Here is a 19,178-nt window from a genome sequence, read left to right as displayed (position 1 = left end):
GCTAAGAGGAAGACATGGGGGTATGAGTGTCACAGAGAATGATAAAGAACAAGTTCCCCATTTCTTCAAAGACCCTCACTGAGATGTCACAGAATCCTCACAGTCTTCTGAGTTGAAGTTAGCCTCGGCAAAGGTTTCCTCACAAGCAAATGAAAGGCGTTTCACAAAAACTTCCTCATCTAGAATTCAATCTCAACAGGCTGCCTGCTAATCTATACTCCGGCTAGTTCCACTTTTACCAACATTTACAAACCATCATCAAAAGAAATTGATGCTTTGAAAGTGTAGCAGGGTCAGGCGTGGTGGCCCACACCTCCACTTTCCGTGCACGTGAGGCCAAGCTGCTCTACACAGTGAGCTCCAGGCCAGCCAGGGCTGCTCAGTGACCCAGTCTGGGGGAGCAGGAAAGGGTCACCCCTGTTCTTGAGGGCACTGGACCAGAGCCGAGGTTCATCTGTACTGTATGAAGTACAAAAGCACTGGACAACCTGCTCAGGCACTCGGGTCGGCTACTGAAATGGGAGGCCCTCGGCATGTTATTTTTGGTAGGGTCACATGACGGACCACTAAGAACTTTTCCATTTGTCACAGTCAGACTGGAACACTAGAATGGCAGAACAGATTTCCCTAACACAGCGATTATTTTAAGCAGAATATAAAGATTTGGGTTTAACAGAAATTTGGGGACAACTGGCTCTTGAAAACCAAAGCAAACTATTACTCGGCAGCCCTGGACAGTCTATCCTAGACCATGCGACGTTAGTGTGATACTGAGAGGTGTGCAGTCAACATATGAAGTTTGTGCATGTTCTGGAAATGTCCCACAGCATAACTTTTTGGAGATATTTTACATCTCAATATTGGCTAAGTTCCCATTCCTGGATAGATCTTATCTTCTTCTGTACCGTATGGCCCATAGTTTATACGGTCAGTAAGATCCTGAAATCAGTGGCATTACCAAATCATCATTTGGAGTATGTGTAGGGCAAGCAGGACCTACCAATGTTTCTAGATGCTCCTTATGAAAACATGGTGGTCTGCTAGACACATGATACGTGTGGAGAGGAGAAATCCTAACTCTGAGAAAAGTACTGAGTGGGAAAGTTTACAGCAAATACTAAACAATGTTTCTGGAAAATACGTTCAGTGTGCCGAGGCTCACCGCCAGCAAAAGGGCTGGCAGAATCAACAGGCTCTCTGAGGAACGAGGGAGACTCAGAACTTGCACATTTAAGTCGGCGAGTTTCACACGTGTGTTAAAGTAATTCAGTGGGGGACTTAAAAGTCTTCTTCAGAAATGGTGCTCAACTAGATAGTGGTGTATAAAGAAATGGAACTCAACTAGATAGCCATGTATAAACAGGTGAATATGCACACAACTTAAAACGTGTAAATTAATTAAAAATGAATCTAAGAGCTAAAACTATCAAGCTAAGAGGAAAACACAGGAATGAACCTTCACGACCTTCAATTAGGAAAAGGTTTCTCAGACACGACACCAGCACCACAGACATAAAAGCAAACCGGATTCCATCCGGATGAGCAGTGTGCTGGAAGAGCTGTGCCATCAAGACAGTGAAACAAACCGGAGCCCTGAGACAGTCACCGCAGTCTATGCCCCACAGTCCCGGACACACAAAGAACACGTAGGCAGAAATCACAGCATCATCTAACTTAGGCAACAGCTAACAGACCTGACAAAAGTCCCAAAAAATACTCAAAAGGCCAAGAAGCAAGTAAAAACGTGCTCAACATCATCGTCATCAGAGAAACGCAAACCCAAACCACAACTGGGAGGACACTGCCCACTCCCTGCGAAGGCCACAGTGAAAAGGACAGACCCTACCAGCATCTGCACGGACGTGAAAAACGTGCATTAGTGTGTCGCTGGCGGGGTGTCACAGCAGCTACACACTGCAGTTCCGCAGAGGTCGCAGTTTGCACAGATTCCTGCCGTCCCAGAGTCCGCACGGACCGCACAGACAGGCCCACAGCAGCATCACCCCAGGGGCTCAAGGCGGAAACCCCGAGTCCGCCCACCAGCTGCTGCACTGTGTCAGCCACACAATGGAAGCACCCCACAACGGGAGCTGGCGTGCCGACGCCCACTACAACATGCATGGACGGGAGGGCACCACGCCGGGCCGGGTCCGTCGCTGTGCCCCTGCATTTACACGGGATACCTACGGTGCGTCCATCCACAAGAGGCAAAGCGGGTGGCCGAGGCCGAGGTGCCGAGCGCATCAGACACAGGATGGCACCGTCTACGGCAAGAATGTCGCCCGACTGACTGTGACTCCGGCTGGGCACCTCTGAATACACCAAAGGCCACGGATCGTGTTGTCCGTGGGTGTGTGGCACCTAGTTTCTTCCTCTTTAAAAAGCTTTCTAGCCAGGCAGTGGCGGCGCACGCCTCTAATCTCGGGTGGAGGCAGGGAGATCCCTGAGTAAGAGCCAGCCAGGGCTACACAGAGAAACCAGGTCCCAAAACAACAACAAAGCTCCTTCTAAAGTAAAATGTTTGTTCTACATATCAATACACCATTGAAACGGACAAGGAGCTGGGCATGCTGGCACACACCTTTAGTCCAGCAGAGGTAGGCAGAGTGAGTGCGAGTGTGAGTGTGTGTGACAGTGTGTGTGTGTGTGTGTGTGTGTGTGTGTGTGTGCGCGCGCGCGTGCTCAGGCGCGCACAGCTACTCTTGTTTACATAGCAAGCTTTAGGCTGGCCAAGGTATAACAATGAGACTATCTCAAAATAAAAAAATAAAAACCACCCTGGATATTAGACCAGATGTGGTGGAAAGCCCTCACATTCCCACACTCAGAAGGCTGAGAAAAGGTCTCCCAACAGCTCGTTACAAGTGAGTCTGATGCAAGAGAATGGGGGCTGGAGAAAGTGGTTACTTCAGCCCCACACCCAAAGCTCAGATCACGGTTCCCATAACAGGCTGGCACCAACCCTGCCTGAGCACTAGGGCTTCACGGCTTCCAGCCTAGGTGAGAAAACCCAAGTGCCAAGTTCAGGGAGAGACTGTGCCTCAAAAGAACGGGCGGAGTGACCGAAGGCACTGAACACCCCTCTGCTCCCCCACACTAATGATGCTCCCCCACGGTGACCCCAACTATAAAGTCATTTCATGCTCCCCCACGGCCGTAGCTTTGCTGCTGTTAGGAATCAAAACGTAAACACCTGGTATGCAGGATACCTGATTCCCAAGAAATGCAAACCACTGCCTCACTGTGTGCGCACCACACAGGCAAACAGTGACTTGTTTTTAAATGGAAGAAAGGAAAAGGCGGAGAAAGGAAGGGGAAGCTGGGTACCCAGCAATGAAAGGTAGCGAGTGATGCCTGCTGGCTGCAGGGCAACCACTCCCTGCAAAGTTTCAGGCCCAGAAGAAGCCAAAGCAAAGAGCAGCCTATTCCCTGAGCTAAGGAAATGAAAGACGTCAGGGCTAAATGGGAACCCAGAGACTGCCCAGAGAGAAAGAGCCCCACGCTCTGACAGGGGCCTGCATGAATTCAGCCACGTACAAGTCAACACATGTACACAAGGAAACCACTAAGACGGAGACAAAATATACGCCAGAGGAGCGGAGGGCAGAGCCAGTGCGAATGGAGAGACAGCTGACTGCAGGAAACTGAGGTAGCACCAGAAAGATTCACCACTGCTCGTCCTACTAAAACTCAGAAAAGTGGGTCCTCAGAAGATCAGCTTTCTTGTATGTAACTGAACTGTCTCCCAGACAAACCTCAAGAATACTCACAGGAATGAAAAAAAAAAAAAAAAAAAGGCAGGAAAATACAGTAAATTCACAGCAAATGGCATCCACGGAGATCAATACACTGGGAATCATACCCATAAGAGAGTAAAAAGCCTACAAAATTGGCAGCCTAGAATTAGATGACATTATTACCGCAAACAGCATAGCTATTCCTTATACTGAAAAATTAGAGAAAATGTAAAGCCTGGGAAAATGTTTGTACTTTATATTAAAAGATCCAAAATCCTTGAGATAAAAAATATATGCTAATGTCTGAGATTTTATTATATACATATATACATTATATACACAGTGGGGGGGTGCATGGCATTACTAGCAAGGTAGACCCATGGGGATAAAAGACAAGTACGGCAGCAGAGAGGCACACCCTGCCCTCGCAGTGGACCCAGGTTCGGCTCCCAGCACTCACATTACACAGCACCTGTAAGCCCAGCTCCAGGGGACCCAATGCCTATGGCTTCTGTGCACATATCCACATCTACATACACAAAATGTCGGGGGGGGGGGGGAGTGAACATGAAGCCAGAGCAACAGTGACTAGCCCAGATGAAGCCCTGAGTCTGGGAGGACAACAGGGGAGTGAGGAGAGAGGGAAGAAGGGAAGGAGGGAAGATAGGAGGGATGGAGGGAGGGAAAGAGAGGAGAGAGGGAGAGAAGAAGGGAAGGAGGGAGGGAGAGAAAAGGGAGGGAGGGAAGAAGGGAGGGAGGGAAGAAGTGAAGGAGGGAACTGGGAACCAGACCCAGGGCTAACAGACATCACAGGACTCCCAAGTCTAGGACCCAGAAGGGGAAACAGGACAAATATGTTTGCTAAGACCAGTAAATCCACAGACAAATCCACAGATACAAGAAGCATAGAAGCACACACGTGCGTACAAGCACACACACACACACACAAGATAATCAAAATGCTTCAAAACAACAATAAAAAGAAAGTTTTAAAGGCAGCCAGAGATGAATAACATTTATAAACAAAGGAAAAAAGTAAGGATTTGTAAATTCAAATAAGAAGCAAAAATGGAAATGAAAACACAGTAACTCTAACATCTGAAAGGAAAATGTATGAACCTAGAATGCTACATCCAATAAAATATCCTTCAGAAATCAAGAGCGAATGCTTTCAACTGCACAAAGATGAAAGAACTTAACATCAGCCAGCTCACCCTGAAAGTGTGATGATGATGATGAGGATGACGATGATGATAAACAACTAAGGAAAATCCTCAGATATAATAATAATAATCATCATCGTCATCATCATCATCATCATCATCATCAACTAAGGAAAATCCTCAGATATAATAATCATCATCATCATCATCATCATCATCATCATCATCTAAGGAAAATCCTCAGATATAATAATAATAATAATAATAATAATAATAATAATAATAATAATAAACAACTAAGGAAAATCCTCAGATACAAGAAAATGATACCAAAAATAAGTACAGGTATAATAAATAAAAACTGGCAAGTACCAGACAGAGTAATCACTCATATGCCACAACGAGTAAGAATGGCTGCCATAGGTCCATACATTTGTTTTCCCATCAGGGAGTGGCAATTCTTAGAAAGAATAGGAGGTATGGCCCTGTTGGACAAATTACGTCACTGGGGGTGGCTTTGAGGTTTAGAAGTCCAAGTCAGGCCCAGTGTCAGTGTCTCTTCACAGCAACAGACACTGACCACGGCAGAAGCTGGTACCAGGGAGCTGTGCCAGGCCTGGCCATGCTGATTGGTGGAATGTGGATTTTGGATTAGGAGAGCTTCCCAAGGAGTATAATGGGTTGTCCATGTAGAAGCATGGAAGACAGTGGTCCTGAGGGGTGTGGACTGTGGAATGAAATCAAAAGATTTCGGAGAAAAGAATATTAGTAAGAGGCCTGGAGACCATTCTGGCAATTTTTTTGGCAAAGAATGAGGCTGGAGGTTTTTTGCCTTTGTCCAAAATTCTGCCTAAGGCTATGCTGATTTTTGGATTAATGGCATTGGCAGAGGAGATTTCAAGGCAGCCTAGTACTGACCCTGTCCAATGGTTATTAGTCTTATGCGAATCTATAACAAAAACAAGGAAACTGAGCAAGGAAAAATACAAAACATTCAGTTTGGGGAGAAAAGAAGCACCAGGATACGCGATGGAGCTAAGTCCTGCACTCAAGGAGATAAAAAGTCGAGGAGAAGAAAAGTCTGATGCTAAATAGAATAAGGGGAGTGTAGGCAATGGCTACCCAGCTAAGCCTCCACCTTAGGAAGGAATTAAAGAAAAGCTTCAGCTTCACGTCTTGCTTTGGTCCAGTGTTTCCTCACCACGCTCCCTCTCCTCTCTTGATGAATGGTAATGTAGATCCTGGGCCTCTGTATGTTGAAGTATGTGATCTGCTTTTTAAGGATGACTTTACAGGGAGTTACAGTTAAGAGACTGCCTTGAGTCTCAGAAGAGACTCTCAAGTTGGACTTTTAAACAGTGTTGAGACTGTGATAGAGTATGCAGACTCTCAAAGCTGGATTGAATGCATTTTTGCATTCCGATATAGCTACAAGCCTGTGGGGGCCTGAGCGTGGAATGTGGTGGTTTGAGTAAGAATGGCAGCCCCCAGAGGCTCAGATCTGAATCCTCAGTCAGCAGGAAGTGGCACTGCTTAGAAGGATTAGTTGGTGTGCCCTTTTTGGTGGGTGTGGCCTTGCTGGAGAAAGGACATCATTGAGGGTGGGATTTGAGGCTTCCAAAGCCCAAGCCAGGCCCAGCGTCTCTCTCTTCCTGCTGCCTGCCGATCCAGACATAGCACTCTCAGCTGCCATGTCTGCCTGCACAGCACAGTGCTCCCCACCACGATGATCATGGCTGACCTCCGAAACCATATGCCAGCCTCAAGTAAATGCTTTCCTTTATAAGAAACGCCATGGTCATGGTGTCCCTTCACAGCAACAGAACACTGACCAAGACAGCCAGGTGGCGGCCAATACTGTCAGGTTGACAGGATCTAGAAACAGCTAGGAGACAAGCCCGAGGCACATCTGTGAGGGACTGCCCGCATCGGGTGAACCGAGATGGGAAGAGCCACCCAGGATCTCCATTCCACAGACAGACTGGATCCTAGACCAGAACGCAAGGGGAGGCCAGCTGAGCAAAGACAAATGGCTGTCTGCTTCTGACCGTATGACCAGACCCGTCCCTCCTGCCCCCATCTTCCCACCGTAACCTGCAGGTTGAGTAAACCCTCCCTCCTTCTTTGGAACAAGCAACTCATACAGGTCAGATGGACAGGACTGGAAAACCTCTCACGTGTGTAACACAGGGCATTTGAACTCAGACTGTAAGTTGAAAATGCATACTAAAAGTCAGGCGTGGTGGCACACACCTTTATTCCCAGCACTTGGGAGGCAGAGGCAGGAGAATCTCTTTGAGTTGGAGGCTAGCCTGGTCTACAAAGGGAAACCCAATCTCAATAAATAAATTTAAAAGTAATGTACTACAAATTCTAAAACAACCTATAAAATAACAAATTTATAGCTATTAACCCTGCAAAAAGAAAAAGGAATATAAAAAAAGACTCCCAAATTAAAAAAGTAAAGTTCTTACATACAGAATCAGGAGAAAGCAAAACAAACAAAAAAACCTTTATGAAATTTAACTTTAACTTAAATCACTGATTTCACATAGCAATAAGAAAGCAACTGAAAATATTTTCAGCTACTTGAGAAACTAGTGAAAACTTAACTGTCTAATTCAACCTTGGGCGTTGGTAGCCGACAATGCCCAAATAAACAAAGGGAATCTCATACTTTGAAAGCCCACATTAAGCTGCATAGTCCTTTTCTAGCGAGGGCAGGAAAAGGTTAGAAATCATCTCCAGCTTGTGGGCCTACCAGCCAGCTCAGCAGGGGTGGGCTGCCCACGCCAGAGAACCCGAATCCGACCACCGGGACCAAGGTAGGAAAGAACCAACTACACAAGCTGTCCGCTGCCCTCTACTCACCCAACACACATGTACGGATGTGCACACACACAAATTAATCTAAAAATTAAAGTAGGAATACAATTCATATTTTTTTGAAAATCTAACAAAGCCATCTTAGCTCAGAAAAATAAAAGTCTTATCTATGTTATCAAAAAGCAAAAAGTTATAGACCATACGTAAAACAACACCGTGCCTACTGACAGCTGTGTTCACTTCCACACACACTAACATTACACAACTGGAGCATGAGACAGCACAGTTCTCATAACGGAACCGCGTCACCAAGTGACCCACTGCACACTGCAGCTCAAAAAGAAATGCAAAGTTCACCTTTCAACCACTTTCCTCTCTAACCCAAACCACAGAAACTCCTAGTGAAATGTCCTCCAGGGGTCCCTCCCGGCTGCAATCATCTTCCAGGGTCCCCTCTCCTACTCGGAGACCACAGCGCTGTCTCCTCTCTGGGCACACATAGCCTCCTTCGGTCTCCACTCTAAGCATCCACTCAAATACTCCGAGTACATCTCGGCCTAACGAGACACTACCTCTGAAGAGATGGCCTTGTAGGCTGCCAGGTGGACAGACTGACACAGGAGATGCAAAGCAACCAAGCTGGAGGCAAGGCCCCACGCCCCAGCCAGCTCCAGACACACAGAGACAGCCAATCACCACTCTCTCTCCGTCCATTCAGGCCGCAGACCTGGAGTTAAACACAAGTCACGGGCTCAGTGGCTTCGTCTACATCTAGGGACTAGTCATTTCTCCTCGCTACTCCTCGCTAACCTGTGCCTCCTGCAAAGACTCTTTGCTGTGGACCGTGCAGTATCGAGCTAACAAACCCAGTTTTGTTAATCTCATGTACCCTCACAGCCCCTGACGTGTTCTACCGTCACACCACTCTCACGCTGCTCATTTTCCGCCCAACACTGGGGCTTACGCACTGCACAGAGGCACTACTGACTTTCTTGTTCCCTGTTAACAGGTGCCTGGCACAGATCAGACACACATTAAGCATTTCGGCAATCAATAAGAGAGCAAACCTAGCTGACGAGGCTCGCACAGTTTACAGCGAAGCGAACAGTAAATATTAAGCCCTTAAATCACTGGGAAGAGCTGGGCATCCATAATTTTTTCCTGAGACCCAAAGGAGAGACAAGCAAGGGGGGACAGAAAGGTGCACCCACAGCCTTGGTGGGCTACACACACAAGGATTGTGTGACTCCTGAAGGCACATCCTCAGCCACTATCAGTACCTCACACTCAGATCTCACACTCAGGGTCTTACAGGGAATCCCTAAGAGAAAGTCTGTCCCTTAACACACAGTCGGCAACCATTAAAAAAAAGTCAGGAAAAATGTACGCAGTTATAACACTTATTAAGAGCTGAGCTAAATGCCTCAAGCATCTAATAAAAAAACATTTACATATATGTATATGCAAATATACATATATACATATATTACATGATTTATATAAGTATTTTATATATGTATATATATATATGTATATATATATATATACACATATACATACATATACACACAAAGTTGGGCAAGTTGGCACATGCCTATAATCCCAGCATGCAGGAGGATGAGTTCAAAACCAGTCAGCGTGACTTCGCAAGACTGTGTCTCACAGCACTACCCCACCCCCGAAACATCCTGAAGACACTTCTGAAGCAAATTCAGATGAGTAAGATCACCCTTCACACATAACAGAGAAAATCACTTATTTCACTTGAAGTACACTTTTCTGTCTGAGCAACAGATTTTAAATGCTACAGGTGGTGCAAAGGAGTCGGGTCTCTCCTGCCACCAGTGTGACGCCAAGGCGGGCTTCAGGTCCTCCAGGCCTGCTCCCCTGGCCTTTGAACCGGGCCCTGCTGAGTCAACAGCTCCTACTCGGGATAAAGGGAAGCCCCAGTCTTCAGCCTCATGGCACTGGCTGTCTCTATAAAGTGAAATCCAAAACACAGAGAGGAAGAAAAGGGTGGTTTCTGCTGTTAGGAATTTGGTGATGGTAAACTGCCTCTAAAGCTCCAGAACATGAGTGAACCTCACAGCAAGAGCCAGGAAGGCAAAGATTTAGGGAAGTGCACCTTTCAAATGCTTCCCCCATCCAGAGCTGTGTGAGAAGAATCACAAGCCAGGCACTGGCAGGCAGGACAGCCAGACGGGTATCTGGTTAACCTGATGGAGGAAAGACAGGCGGGCAGACGGCTGCTTCCCTGCCTCTGGCCTGCAGGCCATTCCGGCAGACTCCGCTGAGCCAGAGGGAGATGCAGGCAGACACACCTTCTAGAGGCCTCACACTGGAGACAACCGCAGTGTCGGTAAACCGCTCAACAGCTAGGCACACGGAAGGCACAGCCACACAGTGGAGAAGTATGAACTGTTAGTGAGAGAAGCCGCCAGGCTGCCACAGCGATGACTCTCAAAAACAGGAAGTCGATGTGATCACATGCTGCCCTTAAAAATAAAATTTACACTAGCAGAACCATCAGGGCCTGCCTGGCAGTGTGTGTCAGAATGGGGGTAACTCTAAGTGAGTACTCGCAGCTCACCCAGATGGCCACAGTCCTGGCGCTGCTGTGGGGAAGGCCGGCAGCACTCTGGACATGTATCCACAGGGCCGGAACGTGAGCTTCCACAGGGCGCATTCCAGTCAGAAGAGAGGCCTCTAAACACCTTCTAGAAGCAGTCTGCAAACGCCTCATCGTCTTGAGAGCTGCTGCACGCAGCCCAGGGCACTCCACAGTATCTGCAGACATCTTCCTCTTCCTCGTCATCACCTCCCAGGCTGCACAGCTAAGTCAGCTCAGGGTCGCGCACAGGCACTGCCGCCTCCCCCCCATGCGGCTTCTGCCACTCCTGTGCCGGTAAACAGACACGGAGCCGAGCCTCGAATCTGAAAACACAGACACAGCTGTGGCTGACCGTGGCACACTGACCCCATGCACCCTGAGCTCCAAAACCACAGAAGGGGAGCCACAGAATGAAGCGAGACGGAGAGAGACCGATCATCGCTACCAACTTCTGAAAACCAGAAAGTGACAGAGCAGTTACTGCCTCACTGGGAGGAACAGTCAAGTGCCAGGAAGGGCACTAAAGCAGCCCAGGCGGTTGGCCCCCCAGAGTCCAGAGGACACCTGCACAGGAAAGCAAGCGGTTGGTTCCAGGTGGTTCCAGGCTAGAATGGAGAGTTTATCTCAGCCTGCAGCTCTTTCTTCGCCTCCCACCCATTACTCCATGCCAGGCCCGCTCACAGGGCTAGTCCCTAGAGGGAGCATGCAGCAGTCACGGCTAGAAAAGATAAGGTCAGAGCCTGTAGTGACTGACAACTTCCGTCCTAGAAGCCCCGGAGGACGCTGTTGCCTTCAGACCCAGGCCAGAGGCCAAGGTGCCCAACTAACCAAGGCAGGTCTGGCCTCCAGGTTCTCCTAGCAGGCCCCAGCCCCTATCTCACAGGGCATGGCTGGGGGAGGGGCAGGGCCTCCTCTCCCCCCAGGGGCTCTTCAGTAAGTAATCCACACATTTTGGTTCCTTTTTTACTGAGTTCTAGCTCTCTTGCTCTCTTGCCCTCTCTCTGTCTCTCTTTCTCCCTCCCTTCCCTGGCCCTCCCCTCTCTCTCTCTCTCTCTTTCTCTCTCTCTGTCAGCATGCACACTTTCTCTGTGTCCCAAAAGAATGCTTATCAGATATTATGAGCATAATGAAATATTAAGGCAGAGAAGGCAGCCATAAAAAAAAAGAATGCTGCATGGCACGGTGGGATACCGAGTCTCAGGCCCGTCTGCTCTGCCCAGCTCTGAGATAGCTCCCGGATGGAAAAGTTGACAGCTATACATTATCTGAAACAATTACTTATGTGTATTCATCATTAGGGAAAATGGCTGTGAGAGGCTGAACTTTGCCAGGTGCTTGGCTTATCATTTAGGGTCTGTGGGCAGAAAAGTAATGATGAGACATTGAAAACTTAGCATAAAAAAAAAGGCAAAACAATGTCAAAAGGGTGTTGTTTAAAAAAGAAAATATCATATTCCAGTTGGCTCACAGACAGATAATATTTACGCAGTCATGAAGATATAAGTAACTACCATTTCAGCTCCAAAATTTGCCAGAATCACTTACAGGCAGAGCCAGTAGAGAAGCCAAGTGCTCAGCTGCTCTTGAACTACAGCAGCTCAGCAGCAGCAGCTACGGACAACGCCGATAGGCAAAACCAGTGAACAGGGAAAGGTGGGTGTGCTATCTCCCTGCCACACGACAGGGACATGGCAGTAACCACCAAACAAGCAGCACTGAAAGGTGACGCCTCTGAAGGCAGGCTCCTGCCACGTTCTGAAAGACGCATCTAAGAGTTGGTTCAGTTCCCAGCTGCACACACCTGTAACCTCCGACGTCTTAAGGGCCTTACCATCAAATGAGAGGGCAATTTTTAAGTTATAATCCACAGGCGCAGTCCTTTTAATTATTTAGACGTAATAGGGTAACTTGCCAATATGTAGCCGTTTTTGAGAGACAATGCCAGAGATCAGAGATAGTTGGCAGTGAGCACAAAGCTGGGAGCACAGGTTCCTTGGGTTGGCTTCTCAATGGTGAAAAGTCAACTGGTCTACACAGTGAGTTCCAAACTGGCCACAAGCTACACAGTGAGGGGCTCTCAGAGCAGGGAGCAGGGAGCATGCTGTTTCCATGTGTCTGAATGCAGGTGCATCGGCTAAGGACCTGGGAGCAATGCACAGAAGCCTGCTTTTTTCTCTACCTCCCCCTCCTCTTCCTTCACCACCACCCTGTCTTTCCTGTGCTCACTGAAGCAGTATCCGCCACCAAACCCTGGCCCGAACAGTGCACTAACACACACAAGAAGCCCTATGCAGGCAATAGTACAGTGGGTACAAACAAACAAACAAAAAAAAACCACTGCGCATTTTTCCTTTTGCTCCCCAATTTAGTTCTAAGCAACTAATGGCCATCTAGAAAACATGCCAACATCTCAGTCTCTTGTATGAAAGTCCCTAAGGCGCCAACATCTGCAGCTCTGACAGTCTCACAACAGAAGACAAGCAAGGGTGTAAAACTAGAAACCCCAAAGACATTTCTGGCCATTGGTGATAAGCATAGTTAGTTCTGTGCCCCTCTTCAGTCCCCTCCTCGCCCTCTTTCCCAGCGCTGATTCAATCCTGTGCTCTCCTACTGGCAAAGCTAACTAGTTAGCAAGCCAGTCTTCCAGTTAGATGAGTTCTCAGGAACCTTCAAAAAGCTACTTCAATTCTCAAAGCAACTGCTTGAAAATATTCTGCATAACACTAGGTAGATACCTACCCTGTGAGAGAGACCCTAAAAACACTAATTCAAATCCTTAAAACCATCACACTCTCAACCCAGGACCTGAGAAGTCACTGTGCACTTTCTCTACCGTGCGTAAAATCCCTTCATCAAAGCCAGAGAACAGACGTGCCCAACTGGACCTGACCGCTGGCCACATGGCAGAGTCACCTCTCACCACAGCTGTGTCTCAGCACCTTGACTTCCTCTACCTACACAGGGAAATTTCTGCAATTTCTATCCTATCCTCCTGCTACCTGCTGCTTTGTCGTTGCTTTAATGCCTGTTGCTTTAATGCCTGGAAGAAATGTTGGGAAAAGGAAAATAATGATAAAACAGGGCATTGTGAACTTAATACAACAGAGAGAAATGAGAAGGGTCTGTGCTCCAAGCGTGGGCAGTGATTGGCTGACACAGCCACTCAGGCCAGTGGGCAAGCACTTACCAATAAGAGCAAAGAAACAGACACAATACCGCCTGCAAGGCCACATGTCCAGGCGCTCCCTCGGAGGCGCTCAACCGAAATGGTCGTGGCTCCCCAGGGGCGAGGCTCCCTGGAGAAGCATTCTTTAGCATAGCATATCTTTCCTGGATAACCATTCTTTAGCATAGCATGCCTTTCCTGTGACACAATACTCCAAGAGGAGGAGACTTCTGTTCTGTTGTTCTCCCAGGCTCAATCTGTGAACACATACACTGCGATCAAAAAGACACAGATGTCTTTGAATTGGGTTAATACATAGAAATGCACACATCCCCAATTCTGGCTAAGGAAAAAAGCACAAGACAAGAACTGTTCAAATGAGCACAGACTTAGAGTGTCTGAGGCCCCAAGCGCAGCTCTGACATTCCTGCTTTTGGGAAACAGCCTGTAGAAACTTGGGGTTGCCGGTCTTAAGAGCTGCGCAGCAATACTTGTTCAACAGGCTGGCTTCCTCCCGTCTCACCCACATGCAGGATCCTTCCAGCATGAAGGGAGCCCAAGCCTCAGAACAAGCCTCAACATGCCAGGGCTCCAGGTCAGCTGACACACTGCTCCTGACGGAACATCCAGCTCAGAATCCTCACTGCCCACAGGAAGGCTCCTCCCCGCTCTGCTAGCCAGACACCTCTTCTGGCCCTTCATCCCAGAGCAGCCGTCTGACCACCCATACACTCCTACCCAGCCCACCCGAGTTCCACCGCATCCAGAGGAAGGAGCTCCAACCTCAAAGGGAGAGCAAATCCTACACCTGTGCGTGTGCCCCACGTCAAGTATCCCCCAGGTTAAAAGTGGAGAAAGAAATTCCAAGTCCTCTTTACCATCGCCACCATTACCCTGCCAGACCTTCACCACCCTTCTCCGAACTAATGTCCTAGGCAGTGGTTCTCAACCTTCCCAACACTGCGACTTTTTATGGGTGACCCCGAACCATAAAATTACTTTTGTTGCTACTTCATAACCTATAATTTTGCTACTGGTATGAATCATAGTGTAAATATCTGTGCCTTCCAATGGTCTCAGGTGACCCCTGTGAAAGGGTGCTTTGACCCCCAAGGGGCCTCTCTGTCCTAGGCCAAACATCCCACCTGTTCTTCCCACAATATCACCTCAAGTTCCCACTCCCAGGGATCCCAAGCCCAACAAAACCTTCCAACACTCCTCAGCTTACTCAGCGCAACTCCAGCCGCAAAAATGCCTTCCTGGTACTGCCATTCCCCTAGTCTTGCTGTTCCAATGGTCACTCTTGGTCCTTCATCCCTCCATACCCTCATCCTTCTCTGCCTTTCTTGTAGAACTGAAGGGGCAGTGGCAGCAAAGGCACAGCGCTCAGTGTTAGCTGCTCTTACATGAAGGTCTCTGGGCCTACACTGGCCCCTGCTTACCCCCAGTTTACACGACACTTCTCCAAAGACAGCAAAATAGTGCAGATCTGTTCCATTCTCCGTAACTACCTCCTGAGTCCACCCAGATTTCAGAACCTCCGCCCATACATCCTCAAACATTCAAAGGAAAAAATAAAACCCAAAGTAACCTGGAAGTGAGTTTTTGCCGCTTGTAGTCCTCGATAGCATTGCTGTTCCCAGTGATGAAAACAATCACAATTCACCACTTATTCATCCTGGGCAAGCAGGAAGCAGGGAACTGACCGCTGCCGCAGACACCTCTCACACACGGTGTTCTGAACACAGCCTTGTAGACAGAACTCCACAGTCTGTTTCTAAGGATAGGACTGAGGCCCAGCTCACAGGAGGCAACACTGGTCAATGAACATGGGAAACACCCCAAAACTTAGTGTTCTAAGCTTTAATTTATGGTATCCTTCAGGCACCTAAGGCTAGAAATAAATTTCTCTGAAGAATATACATTGTCTTTCAGTTCACTTTTTCATACTCCACCTTTTGTGGTGGTGGCGGGTAACGTGAGATTCGAGGGTGAGTGTTGAGTATCTGGGTGCCCACGCCTGGGCTCACCACCCAGAGGCCACAGGAGACGCCGCTCTGTCACCCCTGCCCTATTCCTCCAGATCCAATCAATCTGGAGCTAGGCTGGAGGCCAAGTTCCAGTGGTCCTCCTGCCTCCAACCTCACAGAACAGACACAGCTAATCCGGCTTCTGCTGCAAGTGCTGGGGATCTGAACCCACGTCCTGATGCTGGTTAACACAGTAAGCACTCTTAGCTGCTGGGCTACTCGCCAGCACCTCAGGAGACTCGGTTCAGCCACAGCAGCCTAGTCCTGTCAGAAAGATTACAAAAGCCAGAATGTAGCCTCAGAAAGTGATCTTCCTAGAAACCTCCCTTTCATTTCTGCTCCCCCCACCTAAAATCAGCCACCTGTCCCATGCTGTTCCTACAAGACGTCGGGGGGGGGGGGGGGGGGGGGGGGCTCAGGAGGTGAACAGAGTGTTGTGGAGCAGGCCTGAGGATGGGAATTCTGATTCCTGTCAGCCAGGGGGACATGGTGACCCTCTGTAAACCCAGCATGGGGGAGGAGGAAGAGGAGACCCAGGACAGGCAACTAGCCAATCCCACCACAATGCACAGGTAGAAAGCACTCAAGGACAACACCCAGCACCATCATACTTGGGCCTCCATATTCACGTGCACCCAACACGCATGCACACCTGCATACATACCCATACATGGGGGTACACACCACACACACACACACACACACACACACCCCACATACATACACATGAAAAACAGAAAAGACAACACGGAAATAAATTAGGACTCTAGGTCGGCCAGTTCACGTTTTACCTGAAAATGTTCTTCTTAAAATTTGTCTTCATAAATTGTTAACAAATTCCACTATCAACAACCTAATACCAAAACCACCCCATGCCAACCAATAAAACTGCTAACTAAACCTTCCTGCGAGGCGGTACCGGATCCTGAAAGCAAACGTCCAAAAGAAAAGGGAAACAGATGCCAGTTCCAGGAGAGTCGAGTCCTGGTGCCTAGTCATAGTCTTCCGCTTGAGACATGTACGGAAGCAGGCAAGGCGCAGCAAAGAAAACCTGACGTGTGTCTAAGTGTGGAGTCACACACTGATAATGTTTAAAAGATCTTTAAAATGAAACCCGGAGTGCTTATCGATTAAATTATTTCAAGAAACACTACAGGAAGAACATAGATGACAGAAAAATGAAGGTGGGCTCTTAACTGAGCCCTAAAACCTCCTTAGAGATGGGGAGACAGGGGACTGCCTGTGAGTAAAACCGTAAGCTCTGCTTTGTAATCGGTCACAGGCAACTTTTACACGGAAACCCTAACAGATTTGCACAGGGCCCTCTTCAACCTCAGGGGTGTAGTTAGTGCGTCCCTAAACACTCCCCAAAAGCAGTGATTTGCACATCTACCTCACAAGCCTGGAGGGAGTAGGGCGGGGCAAAAGAATAGGGGGAACAACAAAGCACACGCCCAAAGTGACAGCGCAGAAGGCCCACAGCTCAGAACCGGGTAAATCCCAGCTGGCCTCACTACCCAGCTTCCACGCTGACCGGGACACACAAACAATCCCACTACTGTGGAACCAGGTCAGAAACAGCTCTGGCTAACTCACTTGGAAAAGTCTACTCACCACTTAGATTTGGCCAGAGAAACTAGGTTAGGGGAAAAAAAAAGAAAACAGTGCTTAAACAAACAGAGGCGCGGGGAAGAATGTCTTTAAGCCAGTTACCAGCCACTCCGTGAGTTGCAACACAATCTTTTTTTCCAAAATTTTCCAAGGCCTTCCAAATGCAGTTGAGCCCAGCAGGCTGTTAACAGGGCTCCCTTTCAAATTCAAAAAGCTGGCCCCAGCCCCAACAGCTAACCAACAAAACATGCTAATTCACTTGAGATCACCCAATAACGCTGCCTCAAGTTCAGCCACAGGCCTGTCAATACCACCATCCAGGCCGCGGTGGGGGAAGGGGCAACAGGCAGAGGCCCAGGGAAGCAATGGGGGCACATAACCCCTATTCATGGAGCAGAAGGCGGACAATGGAACCCACACTTAACTTGGCCTCAGAAAACGTCTACAGCCGGCTTCCACCACCCCCATTTTTAGGGAAACAATGACAATTCTTCATGGTGAGCCACAAAGCCCTCCTTCAGAGGATAATTTTTCTCGTAGCTCAAACCTGACCCAGTCCTAACAACTAGAAAACTCCCCTAGTGAAGAGGGTTCCAGAAAACGTCTGATGACAAGAACGAAATCAAGGAAGAGAATTTAAGAATGCAGAGGGGATTTTTTTTGTTTTTTTGTTGTTGTTGTTGTTGTTGTTGTTCTGTTTTGTTTTTCCACTTGGGAGCCTGCCCCTTCCAGAATATGCACTCAACAGAATGAACACCACAGTTAGTCACCCTGGGCGGCAGCTGCTCAGCAGTGTCCAGATTCCTCAGCCTCATCTGCAGCTGGGACAGGAGGATGCGATCAAGGAAAGACCCGGGGTGGTGGGGGTAGGCCTCCTCTCCGCCCCTCACTCCCGTCCTGTCTCAGTTACACAGCTGTCACACAGGTTATTCCTGGAATTCACATTTTCTAATCCCCACACTGTAATTCCTGCTGCTCCCGAGGCCCAAACACACCCACACACACACACATACTCCTCTCGGCTTCCCCCCAAAACGCTGCCCACCAGAAGAGGGTAGGCTGGCCAGGGCGTTGAAAGCAGTGCCAGGTAACTCCACTCTCCTCACGCTCAGTGCACTGGCACGCGCTCCTGAGGGCGATGACAATTTTCAAGCAGATCGAGGCAGCGGTCGAGTGTAATCACAAGCAAGGCCTGTTTCCTACATTGACTTTTAATTCACACACGGATGCAAACGCACGGAGGCCGGACTTGGAGGAACAGGGAGGGGGCGGCGGGGGAGAAAGGGGGAGACCCTCTGCCCGCGTTCGGACCCAAAATTCCTCTTCTATTTTGCTGAAGCCGAGTGCATGCCTAACAGCGTAGCTTATTTCCTTTATCTCAAAGCCAGGAAATGAGGTCCTTTAAGGCCAGTCTGAGCGCAGGCGAAGAAGAAAGAAAAACAAAAACCAGAAAACAAAAGGCAGGCGCAAGCCCTTTCCCAACTTTGGCCGGGCGGCCTGGCCTCCCGCGAGCAGCGCACCGTCACCCTTCCCCTCGGCCCCCAAGAAGTTTGTCCACGCCACGGGGAACAAAGGCGCCCCACACCAACCTTATAGACTTGTCCGTAGGTGCCATTTCCAACCACTTCCACCAGCTCGAAAATCCCAGCAGGGTCCTGGGGAGACAGGAGGGCGGGGGAGGTGAGCGCTGGAGAAGGGGGGACCCCAGATGGAGCCGCCGGGCGGGGCGCGGGCACGCGGGGCGGTGACAAAGGCTCGCCCTCCACCCGGTCCCCGCCGGCCCGCGCCCCACGCCCGCCCGCCCGGCAGACAAAGGCGCCGCCGCGCCCCGGGTGTCCGTGTCCCCCCCGCGGAGCCAGGGGCGCGGCCGCGCTCACCCGCAGGGACGAGAGGTCGATGTCCACCAGGCTCTTGGCGGGGGAGTCGTTCGCCATCGTGCCCCGGGAGCGGCGGCCGCGGCCGGGGAGCTCCGCGGCGCCGGGGCTCTGGCCGCACGCGCAGGCCGCCGGCGCGTCCTCGGAGCGCGGGCGAGCG

The 19,178-nt window shown here is 49.2% G+C and overlaps 1 protein-coding gene across 22 annotated transcripts in view; it reads right to left on the bottom strand.

The window, feature by feature from the left end:
- The window catches only part of Map4k4 (mitogen-activated protein kinase kinase kinase kinase 4), a 120,536-nt gene extending 101,364 nt beyond the window's left edge, over window positions 1-19,172 (bottom strand). For all 22 annotated transcript variants that reach the window (XM_055607403.1, XM_055607428.1, XM_055607411.1 and 19 more), the window contains exons 1-2: window positions 19,022-19,172; window positions 18,734-18,799 (exon numbers count right to left, since the gene is read on the bottom strand). In XM_055607403.1, the coding sequence (XP_055463378.1) occupies window positions 18,734-18,799; window positions 19,022-19,078 (123 nt within the window). In that variant the 5' untranslated portion in view covers window positions 19,079-19,172. The remainder of the gene's footprint in view (window positions 1-18,733; window positions 18,800-19,021) is intronic.
- Between the last annotated feature and the right edge of the window lie 6 nt (window positions 19,173-19,178).

This window comes from Psammomys obesus, unplaced genomic scaffold (genome assembly GCF_907164565.1).
Source record: "Psammomys obesus unplaced genomic scaffold, mPsaObe1.curated_primary_1811, whole genome shotgun sequence".
Taxonomy (NCBI): domain Eukaryota; kingdom Metazoa; phylum Chordata; class Mammalia; order Rodentia; family Muridae; genus Psammomys; species Psammomys obesus.
The sequence above is the reverse complement of the archived record's forward strand: the minus strand, read 5'-3'. Positions and strand labels throughout refer to the sequence as shown.